General features: G+C 43.6%; 1 protein-coding gene across 1 annotated transcript; it reads right to left on the bottom strand.

Annotated features, from left to right (window-relative positions):
- Positions 1–4,047: 4,047 nt before the first annotated feature.
- On the bottom strand, positions 4,048–6,467 carry OTUD6A (OTU deubiquitinase 6A). Its single transcript, XM_043570222.1, has one exon. It carries the CDS (start codon positions 6,369–6,371, stop codon positions 5,496–5,498), a length of 876 nt encoding a protein of 291 aa, XP_043426157.1. The 5' UTR covers positions 6,372–6,467; the 3' UTR covers positions 4,048–5,495.
- Positions 6,468–14,732: the final 8,265 nt, after the last annotated feature.

Genomic DNA, 14,732 nt, shown 5'->3' with positions numbered 1-14,732 from the left:
CAAAAGAAAAATAGTAAATGAATGAAAGTTGCTTCCGGAATTGGATCCCCTTGGGAACAATGCTCATGGCTTTTGCACATGAAATTGCCCAGAACAGTCAGTGTCTTCAGTGATTGTGGTCACACAAATGGAACAGACCGTACATGCCTCATGTCCTAGCAGATCCCACAATGAAGGCTCTCTCTTGGTTTGTGCTCTGTGGGCCTGTTTAGGATCTGGCCTGGGAAAACTCCCCTCCTCCTCTACAGGCCGTGTGAGATTTTAAGGGTTCCCAAGATAGGAACAGTTATTTCTCTATTCAGGGATAGCTTGTAAAATGGGACTCGGCTGTCTTTATTTAGTACCTTCTGCCACAAAATTCTTTGGGCAGCACCAACCCTCCCTCCCCACTCCCAGCAAGGCCCACATCATCCAGGAGTGCCTGCTTTCCCAGACAGGGCCCTTGCCCAGCCCGTGCTGCAGTGCTCAGCCAGCGTACCCTTTCACCTCAACCCATCCCTATCCCATCCGGTAACCCCCTACTTTATACACAGAGAACTCTCCAGTATCCTTTCCCTAGCAAGTATCTCTTCCCCTAGCCAGGTCCCACTCCTTAGCCCTTCCTCCTTCAAGAGCCAGGAATCCTTTTTTTTACCCTATATTAATTTATACCGTATATCAGCCAAGCCCCTGGTCCTCGTCACCAGCCTATTCCCCGTTCCTCACCCAGGTCCACTTCCCCAACCTTGTTTGTCCCATCAATACCCCCTTAGAGCTAGGCCCTCTTTTCTAGGTAGTCCTCCTTCCCCATGTTATGCAGCCTGCTCCAGCAGATTACCCCTCCCCCATCAGAAGCCCTTAACCTACCTACAATGTAGAACCCAGCCATGCCTTCTTTTTCTCAGCCAGGTCCCCTCACTTGGTCAGGCTCTCTTCATCTACTTATGCCTTCCTCCCCAACTAAGGCCCCTTCCCCAGCCACAGTCAGGTCCCCAGGCAGGCTCCCTTTCCCTGCTAGGCAGGCTTCCCCTACACCTACCTACACCCACCCACACCCACCCCCTCTGCAACTGAGCCACATTCCCAGCCAGTATCCCCATCTGCAGCAACCCTCCCTGGGCCCCATGCCCCAGCTAGTTATTCCTCCTTAGCCTGTTCCCAGCTTTTCCCTCTTCAGCTGGATCACTTTCCCAAAGAGCTGCCCCTTCACTGGCCTTTCAGAGCCTGTTCCTCCTTCCCCAGCCAAACATCCTCCTCTTGAAGCTCTGAATCACCTTTCAAGTCCCTCCCCAGCTATGTGACCTTTCCCTGCCAAGACCCTTTCACCAGCAGGTGCCCCCATGCTGAACCAAGTCTCCTTCTCCGGATAGGAGCTCTTTCCCAGCCAGACTCCTCCCCCCCAGCCAGGGTCTCTTCACTGAAGGACCCACATCCTCTTCCTCAGTCTATGCTCATCTTCCCAGACAAGCCTCTTCTCCAGTAAGGCCCCCTTCCTCAGCCAAGTCCCTTCTCTAGCTTATTCTTCCTCCTTGGGGCCAGACCTCCTCTCATCCCTATCCTGTGCCCCCCTCCTCAGCTAGGTCCCTTTTCTCAACCATGTGCCCTCCCTCAGCCATGACCTCCGTCAGGGCACATGCCTTCATTAGAAGGCAGAATCCCTTTCCTAGCAGGCTCCTCCACCTGCTAGGTCCCCTCTCCTAGCTAGGTCCACTAACCTGCCTACTATTCCTTGCCCAGTTTATGTGGTTCTCAGCATTCAAACCTCTCCCACCACCAGCTTCCTTTCTTAGTCTGTCTGTACCTCCCCAGGTAGATCTCCCCCAGGTTCTATTCCCCTGCCAGAGCCCCTCCCCAGTCAGGCCACCCTTCCCTGCCAGGGTATTTTCACCCCCCCCCCAGTGCTCCCTATTCCAACCAGTCTCCTGTCCTCAGCTTGTGTCACCCTATCATGCCTATGCTCCCTTTACAAGACAGGCACATTCATCATCTAGGTCCCTTCCCCAGCTGATGTCCTACTCCCCAGCTTATGCCTACTTTCCCAGCCAGATTTCTTTCCCTGGCTGGGTGTCTTTCCCCAGGCTTTCCCCCCTTTAACAGTCAAGAACTCCTTTATTATCCTTTGCCCCCCAACTCAACTAGGTCTCCTTCCCTTGACCAGCCTCTCCCCCTTAGCCCCTTCCTGGACAAACCTACTTCCCCACCGTGTGCCCCAGTCCAAAGGCAGGTTCCCTTGCCTACTCCTGTCCCTTTCCCCTGCCTGTTCCCTTTTCCCCAAGATATTCCTCCTTGCCCTGCCGGGTCTACTCTCCAGATAAACATGCATTCCTGGCCTGGCATCATTTGGCCACCTAAGCCCCTATTCCCAGGCCACCTTTCCCAGCTAGTGCTCCCCAGACATCTCCCCAGTACCAGCCAGCCTCCCTTCTCCTTCCAGGACCTCTTCCACACCATATGTCCCTTCTCCAGCCTGTGTCCCTTACTATCTAAGCTCTCTTCCCCATCTAGGCCCAATTTCCCAGCAAGGACCCCCTCTGCTGCCTCTACCCCCTTCTGGGGCAGGTCCCTTTTCCCAGCCACCCCTCTTCTCAAGCTGGGTCCCCCTCCCAGCCTGGTCCCTTTCTCCAGCCTTGTGCAACTTTCTAAGCCTGGTGGCTCCTCCATCAGCCAGGTTTCTTTCTCTGTCCAGTCCTCCCCCAATCAGACCCTGTTTGCTAGTCAATACCTCTTTCCCCAAGAAGGCCCCTTTTCCTTCCAGACCCCTTTCCCAGGAAAGTGTCTCTCCCTTGGATAGGCAGCCTGGCCCAGCCATTTCCCCATCCAACAGCCATGGACCCCTTTATCATCCAGTGTGCCCTTCCAACCAGGCCTCTTGCCCCAATGGGCAGTCCCTTCACCAGTCTATTCCTCCTTCCAGTGTGTCCTTCCCCACCCAGCCTCCTTTTCAGTCCTATTCTCGCTCGCTACCCTGATCCCTTCCCCAGAATGTGACCTAGTTCCCAGCCAGCTTCCCTTCTCCTCCCTGTACAACCCACCTCAGCTGGGCCATCTTCTCCTACCAGAAGCCCTTCACTAGCCTATGCTCCTGCTGACAGCCTGGGCCACTAGGGAAGTGGAATCCTCCTGCAGCCAGGCACACTTCCCCAGCTTGTGTCCCCCTACCCATCAAGGTCCCCTACCCTAGCCAGCCCCTTCCCCTACCCAATGCAGCTCATCCCAGTGGAGCACCCTTCCCATTTCTAGAGCCCATTACCAGCCTCTACCTATGTCCCCACTCAGGTCCCGCTCACCCACCTGTGCCCTATACCCCATGCAGCTTCCTTTCTCTACCCAGGCCTATGCTTTGTTTGCCAGCCAGTCCCCTTCCTCAGCCTCTGCCCCTTTCCCCTGCCATGTCCCATTCTTCCTCCTAGGCTGACCCCTTCCCCAATTATCACCCTCCTTCCCAACCAGGCACCCTTCTATAGGTTATGCCTCCCTTCTGGGCCTTGTCTCCCTTCCACAGCCAGGATTTTCACCCTTATAAAAGGCCTTCTTGTTACAATGCACCCCAATCCCTGGTTTTCTCAGGGGCCCTCCTCTCCTCAGCTAGCTGGCCATGTGAAACTTATCTGATGCACATTTACACAGTGAGCTATCTGGTAGGATTTCCCTATTTGCATTTTGGGACCCCTCCCCCCAAACAGTGGTACTTCTTTCCCTTCTGCAATGTAGCTCTGGATCGGTGAGTTTTGGGAAGTGGGAGTTCTTTTTCATGCATAGCAATGAGAACATCCCTAAACAAAACCATTTCATGTTGTTTTTCACCAAGTGAAACATCAAATCAGGGCAGCCTCCAGATAAAGCTCCTCCCTAAATCCTTTTCTGGGAAACACTCCACTCCAGGCTGCCACCAAGACCTTGGGCCAGGCCTCCTCTCCAAAGTCTCATCTGTCTCCCAACTCCTCTCCCTAACCCTCAAGGATTCCTCTGCTGAAGTAAATCCTGGGATGCAAACTCTATGTAAACTAAGCTACACAAAAATAGAGAACGAGATATTTTTAAAACTTTTATTTTTAAAACAAGCTGCATAATATTTAAAAAATTATTTTGAATTTATATATTTTGTTTTACAACATTTGCTGTGTACAATAAATTTTTTCAATGAATTTAAGTAAACTCACTGAAATACAGGATCTAAAGATTTAAAACATTGTAAGTTGTTTATTGCAAATCATTTCACTTATACTATTCTATTGGCAAATTCAAGATATCAATGAGCCTCAACCAACAAAAGATACCAACAAAAGTATCTTGCTCACTTTTTTTGCCTCATGCCAGTTGTAGATGTAACAAAATGTATCAACTATTTTTACTTCTTAAAATCTTCTAAAAAAGTTTTCTATCTCTAAGAATTAAGGAAAACATGCTAAGTTCAGATCTTTCAAACTTTATACCACTTGTAGACACAGCAAACTGGATCAACTATTTGAAATAAAGTTGTATCCTTTTATGTCACAGACTAAAGAAAACTTACTGGTTCAGATCTCAGCCTTGTAGTAAGTTAAGCTACTTATCAGTATGTCTCCTTTTGCTTCATACTTGGTGTAGACACAATGAAATGGATCAACTACTTGAATGAAGTCATATCCCTTCCTATCTTTAATAAAGGAAATTAAATTGATATCTTTCGCATCTTAGAGCAAACCTTATCTAACCTGCCAATTTTTGTAAATTTAATTATTTAACTTCTATGTTTAGCACTTACATTTAATTTCTAAGTTTAACAAACGCTTTAAGTAGAATTTAGCAAATACCTAAATAACTAAAATTAATTGGGAACCACACAAGTTTGTATGGAAAAAAAACAAAGCAAAATACTAGAGGAGCTCTTATCCATAACTTGAGACATCTCCAGAAGAGCCCAGCTGGGCTCTAAAAAGTAACCGTCAAAATAGACCAAGATACATTTTTTCCCCAAAGAACTAGTAAGCAAAAGGCATTCACAAAGCATTTCGATCACAGAAACTCCAACTTTATCTAAGTAATCCAATATAATACATTCATGGGACAATCTGAAGATCCTGAGTTCCACTGCTTTTTCCCAAGTTAAGAAGGCATCAAACCAAATTTCTATTTTTATCTCAAAGGTAAGTGCAACGCGAACAATTCTCACTGGTAAGGGAGGCGAAGCCCCCTAAGGGCGAGAGGCTGTTCAACTTTAGCAAACCTACTCCCTCCCCTTGGGTAGAACAATACAGATATTATATTACCCGTGTGCTGAGCCTCCCCGCCCCCCCTACCCCTCAAAAGCAACACAAGGGTGAGAGAAGAAAGAACTGCCAGGTAGGAGAGCGCGGGCGTGGGGGAGGGGAGGGAGAGAGGGGTTCGACATTCGAGTGAAACGAACCAAGAAAAAAAACCGAGAAAACCGAAGGCAAAAAAAAAAAACAAAAACAAAAACAAAACGGAGCCTACTGGGGAGGTGCGGCGGTGGCTTCGGCTCCGGTTCCAGTGGCCACTGCAGCTGGCGCGGGGGCCTAGAAGAGCCGCGGGGCCGCGCCCCCGACGGCGCCGGCCTCCAGCGGCCTCACCGAGTTGTAGTGCTCCCCGAGGTTGCAGGTGTAGTGCAAGTAGACGAGGGTGAGCGGCTTCCTGGTATACTCCTTCCCAATGACGATGATGGGCGATTCGGCCTGGATCACCTCGATGGGGGTCTGCAGGACGTGCGAGAGGGCCCTCAGCTCCAGCTGGCTTCCCCACAACGACTTGCGCACGATGTCGTCGCAGTAGCTCAAGAAGTCATCGCGGCTGTAGGCGTCGCCGGTTTCGGGGTCGCTGAAGAAGGGCAGAAAGTCGTCGACGTGCTTGCGCATGTACAGGGCGGTGCGGTTCCGCAGGCTCTCCACGGTCACGGAGAACACCAGCTGGTCTTGGATGGCGCGGTACATGCAGTGGCGGTCGGCCGGGATGTCCTTCATCTCCAGGTTCTTGGGTCCCAGTATGGCGGCGAGCTTCTCCTCCTCTTCACGGCGGAAGCTGGCCAGATGCTCCATCTCCACCTCGGCGATGCTCCCCTGGCGCTCTCTCTGGAGGGCCGCCCTTCTTTCGCGCCTTTTCTGTGCCCTCGACACGCTGGGAGGCCGGTTCTCAAGATCCATCTTGGCAAGATCTTCTGTGATGGAATCGAGGTTGCCGTTATCAGGGCAACTCTCTTGGAACCTCTCCATTTCCTGCCGGTGCTTCTGCTCCATCTCAGCCTCGAGGCGGGCCACGTCTAGGAGCAACTGCTTTCTTCTCTTCTTGTCGCTCTTGGGGACCGAGTTCTTCATGCCCTGGATGCGGGCCTGAAGCTCTTCCTTCTCGCGAAGGTGGCGTCGTATCATCCGCTCTTGCTCTCTCCGAGAATCTTCCATGATGTTTAACGGCAGCTGAGACTCGAAGTTTGGTGGTAGCTGAAGTACCAGCTACACTTAAAACTAACTGCTCAAGAGACGGAGCACGCTATGGGTCCTTACGTCCTCAGCCTCGCCCAATTGCTGCACTTGGCTCTCTTCACCGGCTGGTTGCCCCACCCTATTCACGGCCCTGTCATTGGCTACTGTCTCCCCACGGCCACGCCCCCTTGAGAACGTTTGGCACTAGGATTGGCTGTTGAGAGCCCCTAAACACGCCCCCGTTAGACCCCGTAGCAACCGTTTTTTTCTGCTTTTAGCATGGCCCCAAATCCCATGCCTAAAACCTCGTTTTTGAATACTACATGCAGCAATTAGTCTTGTAGAATTGTTAACGGACTCTCACTCCCTACTTCATTTCCAAACCTGAACACAGTTTAGACACTGGTCAGGCTTGAATCATGTGACAAATACTATCCCACCAGACAAATGTGCTCTGACGATGGACTTCCCATCACTCCTAGTGTTCAGATGGCAATGCTGCCTTCTCGTTTTTTCAGGTCCCTTGAATGGTGAACCTTTACATTTCCTTATGTTCCTGGGAACACAGACTCCTCTCATGTTAGGTCTCACAGTAATTCACACTGTCCCATCTCAGAGTAGGAAGGCAACAGCCACAATTCTTTTTTTTCCCAATGTTTATTTATTTTGAGAGAGAAAGAGAGAGGGCTGAAGGGGCAGAGAGAGAGAGAGAGAGAGAGAGAGAGAGAGAGAGAATCACAAGTAGGCTCTGCACCATCAGCACGGAACCCCATGTGGGGCTCAAAAATCACCAACCCTGAGATCATGACCTGGGTGGAAATCAAGAGTCCCACCCTTAACTGACTGAGCCACCCAGGCACCCTATGAAACATAACAGCTGGCATTCATTGAGGCACTCCTGATGATTTTGAATCTCTAAAAGTTCTAAAACGTAAAATAAAATATAAAATAAATATAAACCCTAAGCTATTCCAAATATGCTCTCATCCTGCCCCAATCTGGTCACCTGTATCTTGAATTCTGAACCAGGAAGACCCTTGAGACCCACCCCCTCCATACCTTTTTACAAATGAGGCAAGTATTTGTCCAAGTTGTTGTGTATATTAAATTTCACACCTTTTAATGTTTTTTTTGAGAGAGAGGCCACAAGTAAGCAAGGAGCAGAGAGACAGGGTGAGAGAGAGAGAGAGAGAGAGAGAGAGAGAAGCAGGGCTCACCCGAAGTGGGGCTCATGCTCACTCGAAGTGGGACTCAACTCAGGAAATGTAGCATCATGACCTGAGCCGAAGTCAGACGATTAACCAGCTGAGCCGCCCAGGTGCCCCTAAGTTTTTGCTTTATTTTATTTTTTAACTTAAATTTTAGTTAGCCAACATACAGTGCAATATTGGTTTCAGGAGTAGAATTCAGTGATTCATCACTTATGTACAACACCCAGTGCTCATCACAACTCATGCCCTGCTTAATACCCATCACCCATCTAGCCTATCACCCCAACCTCCCTCCATCAACCCTCAATGTGTTCTCTATTGTTAAGAGTCTTTTGTGGTTTATTTCCCTTTCTCCTCTTTCATCTGCCTTCCCATATGTTCATCAGTTTTGTTTCTTAAATTCCACATATGAGTGAATTCATATGATATTTTTCTTTCTCTGCCTGACTTATTTTGCTTAGCATAATACCTGCTAGCTCCATCCATGTCTTTGCAAATAGCAAGATTTCATTCCTTTTGATAGCTGAATAATATTCCATTGTATATGTGTACCACAACTTCTTTATCCATTCATTAGTTGATAGACATTTGGGGTCTCTCCATACTTTGGCTATTGTTGATAATGCTGCTATAAACATTGGGGTGAATGCACTCCTTTGAATCCATATTTTTGTATCCTCTGTGTAAATACATAATAGTACAATTGGTGGATCATGGGGTGGTTCTATTTTTAGTTTCTTGAGGAACCTCCATACTGTTCTCCAGAGTGGCTGCACCAGTTTGAATTCCCACCAACAGTGTAAGAGTGTTCCCCTTTCTCCACATCCTCGCCAACACTTGTTGTTTCTTGTATTGTTAATTTTAGACATTCTGACAGGTGTGAGGTGGTATCTCATCGTGGTTTTGATTTATATTTCCCTGATGATGAGTGATATAGAGCATCTTTTCATGTGTCTGTTAGCCATCTGGAAAAGTGTTTATATATGTCTTCTGCTCGTTTCTTAACTGGATTATTTCTTTTTCGGTGTTAAGTTTGAGAAATTCTTTATAGATTTTGGATACTAAACCTTTATCAGATAAGTCATTTGCAAATATCTTCTCCCATTCCATGGGCTGCCTTTTAGTTTTGTTGATTGTTTCCTTCACTGTGTAGAAGCTTTTTATCTGGATAAAGTCCCAATAGTTCATTCATGCTTTTGTTGCCCTTGCCTTCAGCGATGTGTCCAGTAAGAAGGTGTTCTGACAGAGGTGAAAGAGGTTGCAAAATCCTCTAGGATTTTGATGGTTTCCTGTCTCACATTTAGGTCTTTGAGCCATTTTGAATTTATTTTTGTGTATGGTATAGGAAAGTGGTCCAGTTTCATTCTTTTGCATGTCACCATCCAGTTTTCCCAACACCTAACACTTGTTGAAGATACTGTCTTTTTTCCATTGGATATTCTTTCCTGCTTTGCCAAAGATTAGCTGACCATATACTTGAGGGTCCATTTCTGGGTTTTCTATTCTGTTCTATTGATCTACGTGTCTGTTTTTGTGCCAGGACCATACTGTCTTGTGACTACAGCTTTGTAATATAGCTTGAAATCTGGAATCATGATGCCTCCAATTTTGTTTTTCACTTTCAGGACTGCTATGGCTACTCAGGGTGTTTTATAGTTCCATACTAATTTTACGATTGTTTGTTCTAGCTTTGCAAAAAATGCTGGTGGTATTTTGGTAGGGATTGCATTAAATATATAGATTGCTTTGAGTAGTATAGACATTTTAACAATGTTTGTTCTTCCAATCCATGAGCATGGGATGCTTTTCCATTTCTTTGTGTCCTCTTCAATTGCTTTCATAACTGTTCCATAGTTTTCAGAGTACAGATCTTTCACCTCTTTCTTTAAATTTATTCCTGGGTATCTTACTGTTTTTATTGCAGTTCCAAGTGGGATCGATTCCTTGATTTCTTTTTCTGCTGCTTTATTATCAGTGTATAGAAATGCAACAGATTTCTTCTGTACTTTGATTTTATATCCTGCGACTTTGCTGAATTCATGTATTAGTTCTAGCAATTTTTGGTGGAGTCTTGTGTTTTCTACATAGAGTAGTATCATGTCATCTGCAAAGAATGAAAGTTTGATTTCTTCCTTGCTGATTTGGATGCCTTTTGTTTCTTTTTGTTGTCTGATTGCTGATGCTAAGATTTCCAGTACTATGTTAAGTAGTAATGGTGAGAGTGGACATCCTTATCTTGTCCCTGACCATAGGGGAAAGGCTCTCAGTTTTTCCTCATTGGGGATGATATTAGCTGTGGGTCTTTCCTATATGCCCTTTATGATGTTGAGGTATGTTCCATCTATCGCTATTTTGTTGAGGGCTTTTATCAAGAATGGGTGCTGTATTTTATCAAATGCTTTTTTTTTTTTTGCATCTATTGAGATGATCGTATGGTTCTTTTATGAATGTGGTGTATCACATTGATTGATTCGTGAATATTGAACCAGCCCTGCAGCCCAGGAATAAATCTCACTTGACTGTGGTGAATAATTCTTTTAATGTACTGTTAAATTCAATTTGCTAGTATTTTATTGAGAGTGTTTGCATCCATGTTCATCAGGGATACTGGCCTGTAATTCTCCTTTTTAGTGGGGTCTTTGTCTGGTTTTAGTAATGCTGGCTTTATAGAATGTGTTTGGAAGTTTTCCTCTCATTTCTATTTTTTTTTTGGAACAGTTTTAGAAGGATAGGTATTAACTTTTCTTTAAATATCTGGTAGAATTTCCCTGGGAAACGATCTGGCCCAGGACTCTTGTTTATTGGAGAGTTTTGATTACTGATTCAATTTCTTTGCTGGCTATGGGTCTGTTCAAATTTTCTATTTCTTCCTATTTCCGTTTTGGAAGTTTGTGAGTTTCTTGGAATTTTTCCATTTCTTCCAGATTGTTCAGTTTGTTGGTATATAATTTTTCATAGTATTCATAGATTCTCTTTTCATAGTATTCTCTTATAATTATTGGTATTTCTGTTGTGTTAGTTGTGATCACTCCTTTTTATTGCTAAGTGGTAGTCCATGATATGAATATATTGTAGTGTGTTTAACCATTCACCTGTTGAAGACATCTTGGTTGTTTCCAGTTTGGGGTTACTGTGAATAAACCTGCTATAAACATTTGTGTACAGGTTTTTGTGTGAACATGTCTTTATTTCTCTGGGGAAAATGCCCAAGAGTGCAATTGCTGAGTCATATATTTTTTAATTAATTTATTTTTGAATTTACGTCCAAATTAGTTAGCACATGGTGCAACAATGATTTCAGGAGTAGATTCCTTAAGTCCCTTACCCATTTAGTCCATCCCTCCTCCCACAACCCCTCCAGCAACCCTCTGTTCTCTATATTTAAGAGTCTCTTATGTTTTGTCCCCCTCCCTGTTTTTATATTATTTTTGCTTCCTTTCTTTTATGTTCATCTGTTTTGTATCTTTAAGATACGTCTTTCTCTGACTGATTTCACTTAGCATAATACCCTCTAGTTCCATCCATGTAGTTGCAAATGGCAAGATTTCATTCTTTTTGATTGCCGAGTAATACTCCATTGTATATATATATACCACATCTTCTTTACCCATTCATCCATCAACGGACATTTGGGCTCTTTCCATATTTTGGCTATTGTTTATAGTGCTGCTATAAACGTTGGGGTGCATGTGCTCCTTTGAAACAGCATACCTGTATCCTTTGGATAAATACGTAGTAGTATAATTGTTGGGTCATGAGGTAGTTCTATTTTTAATTTTTTGAGGAACCTCCATACTGTTTTCCAGAATGGCTGCACCAGTTTGTATCCCCTGCTTGGTTATATTTTAAGGGTATTTTAATTTTTTAAGAAACTATTTTCCAGAGTGGCTGCACCATTATACATTTCCACCAGCAGTATATGAGGAATCCAGTTTTTCTACATCCTCACCAGCATTTGGTGTTGTCATTATTTTTTATTTTAGTCATTCTGATGCATGTGTAGTGACATCTCACTGTGGTTTTAACTTTGATTTCCCTACTGGCTAATCATGTTCATTTTTGCATGTGCTCACTTGCCATCTGTACCATATCTTCTTGGGTAAAATATTTATATCATTTGTCATAATTGGAATGTTTTTTACATTTGAGCTTTGAGAGCTGTTTATATATTATAGATACTAGTTCTTTGTTGGATATGTGGTTGGCAAATATTTTGTATCACACTGTGACTTGTCTTTTACATCATTTTACCTGCTGTTTCTCAGAGCAAATGCTTTACATTTTGATGAAGTCCTATTTATCAATTTTTCCTCCTCTGGGTCATGTTTTTGGTGTCAAGAACTCTTTGTCTAACTGTAGATCCCGAAGATTTTGTTCCTGTCTTTTACTCAAAGATTTATAACTTTAGGTTGTAAATTTAAATATGTGATCTACTTTGTGTTTATTTTTGTGTACTTTTTGAGGCTTAGGTCTCAGTTTGTTCTTTTGCCTGTGGTTGTTCAGTTGCTCCAGCATCATTTGTTGGAAAGGCTATGCTTCCTCCATTGAACTGGTTTTGCACCTTTGTCAAAAGTCACAAGTTTTGATATATTGTATTTCCATTCTCATTCTGTTCAATATATGTTTTGGATTCCCTTGAGACTCTTTGGCCTGTGGGTTATTCAGGAGTGAATGATTAGTTTCCAAGTGTTTGCAGATTTTCCTGTTATCTTTCTGATTTTGATTTCTACTTTGATTCCTTTGTGTTTGGAGAACATATGCATTTAAACACAGTTCATTTACATTTGTTAGTTTGGAGGCACCTGGGTGGCTCAGTCCGTGGAGCATGCGACTCTTCATCTTGGGGTTGTGAGTTTAAGCCCCATGTTGGGCATAGAGCTTACTTAAAAAAATAATATAAATTTGTTGGGGTTTGTTCATGACAAAGAATATGTTCTATCTTGATATATGTTCCATGGGCACTTGAAAAGAATCTGTATTCTGCTGTGGTTGAGTGACATGTTCTATAAATGTTTTTCAGATCACATTGGTTGATAGTGTTGTTGACTTCTATATCCTTCCTGATCTGTCCAATTCTGTTATCATTGACAGAGGAATGTTGGATGTCTCCCACTGTAATTGTGGCTTTTTCTATTTCTCCTTTCAGTTCTATCAGGTTTTGCATCACGTATTTTGCACCTCTGTTGCAAATTCCAAATACCTAGGATTGCTTTGTCTTTTTGGTAGATTCACTCCTTTCATCATTATGTAACGCCCCTCTCTGTCTTTGGTAATTTTCTTTGCTCTAACATCTACTTTATTTGATATTAATCAAATCCTTTTTATTTATTAATGTTTGCATAATATATATTTCCATACTTTTACTCTCAACCTCTCAATATTATTTTACTTGAAGTGTATTTTTTGTAGATAGCATGGAATTGGATCATGTTTTTAAATCCATTCTGCCAAGCTCTGTTTTTCAATTGGTGTATACAGATCATTTACATTTAAGCTAATTATTAATATGTCAGGGCCTAACTCTGCAATTTAATATATTTGTCCATTTGTTCTGTGTGCATTTCTGTTTTCTTTTTTCTGCTTTCCTTTGGGTTCCTTGAACATTTTTTAGAATTCAGTTTTGATTTATCTATGGTGTTTTTGAGCGTAACTCTGTATAACTTTTTAAGTGCGCATTCTAGGTACATTTGTGTGTGTGTGTGTGTGATCAAAAATCTATGATGTCATTTTTACCAGTTTGAGTGAAGCATAGAAACTGTATCTCCTTTTGCATCTCTTTACCCTCACCCATTTATAATACAATTGTCTTAAATGTCCTCTATGTAAATTTAGAACCACATTAGTTTTCTAATTTTGGCCTTGACCTTCAAACAATAGATAACACAAGGGGAGAAGGAAAGTCTATTATATTTGCCCACAGTTTTGCTTGTCATGTTTTTTCTTCCCAGTTTTTTAAAATTTCTTCTTTTATTTTTACTGTTTAGAAAACTTCAGTTAGCCATTCCTTCAGGTAAGGCTGTCACAAATGCTCCGAGGTTTCATTTGAGAATGCCTTGATTTCCCCTTCATTTCTGAGGGATAGTTTCACTGGAGATAGAACTCTAGGTTCACTATTTTCTTTCAGTTCTTGAAAAAGGTCGTGTCACTTTTTGTTGCCTCTGTGGTGATGGGTTTCAGAGTGATGGTGGGTTCAGAGCCGATGACCAAGAAAGTTCATGGATATCTTTGGTGCAAAAAAGGTGATTTTATTAAAGTATGGGGACAGGACCCATGGGCAGAAAGAGCTGCAGTAGGGCTGTGAGGAGTGACTGGTTATATACTATGGAGTTGGGGGAGACAAAGGCAAAATGGAGGACTCCAGAAGGACTTTCATATGCTAAAAGGACTCAGAAGATGCCACAGGCCCTGCTGTTGTCAAGCTAAGGTTGTTTTTCCTCTACTAAGGCATTAATGTTAGGACAGTAGGGGGTTCCTGGAGACATGTTATACTCTGTATTTGCCTCAAGTGTTTGTCAATGGGCTGCAGGTTATAAGGAAATTTAGTTTACCTGTCATTTCCCTCGCTTTTCTTCCCCACATCACTATGGAGGGGAGGATGATGTTGGAGCTCTAGAAAACTTGAGTCTACAGGTTTCTGGAGATTAGGCTATTGATAAGACTGCCTTTTTCTTATAATTTACTAAGACATTTGCAAACTGGTGGAGACTCCAGTCCTGTGGTCTCTATCAGTTAACCATTTGTTTTCTTTCCTTTCCTTTGTCCTTGGGCAGCCAGGAGTGACTGAGGACCATCACACATAGCCCACCTGCAGGGGATGGGGTATGCTAGCTTGTGCTTTGTCTTCAGCTTGCCTTAAGCTCCCTCATCAGTGGTATGCGATGAGAAATTTACTGTCTTTTGAAATGCTATTTCTTTATTTCTCTTTCTTCTTTGAAGATTTTTTTCTTTGTCTTTAGTTTTCAGATATTTGACTATGATGTATCTTGGTGTGGATTTCTTCAAGTTTGTCTCAGCTTATTGAATATGTAGGTTATATGTCTTTACCAAATTTGAGAAGTTTTGAGCCATAACTTCTTTGAGTACTTTTTCAGCCCCACACTTTGTCTTCTTCTTCAGGGACTCTGTCAGG

The sequence above is a fragment of the Prionailurus bengalensis genome, chromosome X (genome assembly GCF_016509475.1).
Source record: "Prionailurus bengalensis isolate Pbe53 chromosome X, Fcat_Pben_1.1_paternal_pri, whole genome shotgun sequence".
Lineage (NCBI taxonomy): Eukaryota > Metazoa > Chordata > Mammalia > Carnivora > Felidae > Prionailurus > Prionailurus bengalensis.
The sequence above is the reverse complement of the archived record's forward strand: the minus strand, read 5'-3'. Positions and strand labels throughout refer to the sequence as shown.

Bases quoted from the DNA above. Each gene is read 5' to 3' on its own strand.
- OTUD6A (XM_043570222.1), bottom strand. From the start codon at position 6,371: ATGGAAGATTCTCGGAGAGAGCAAGAGCGGATGATACGACGCCACCTT.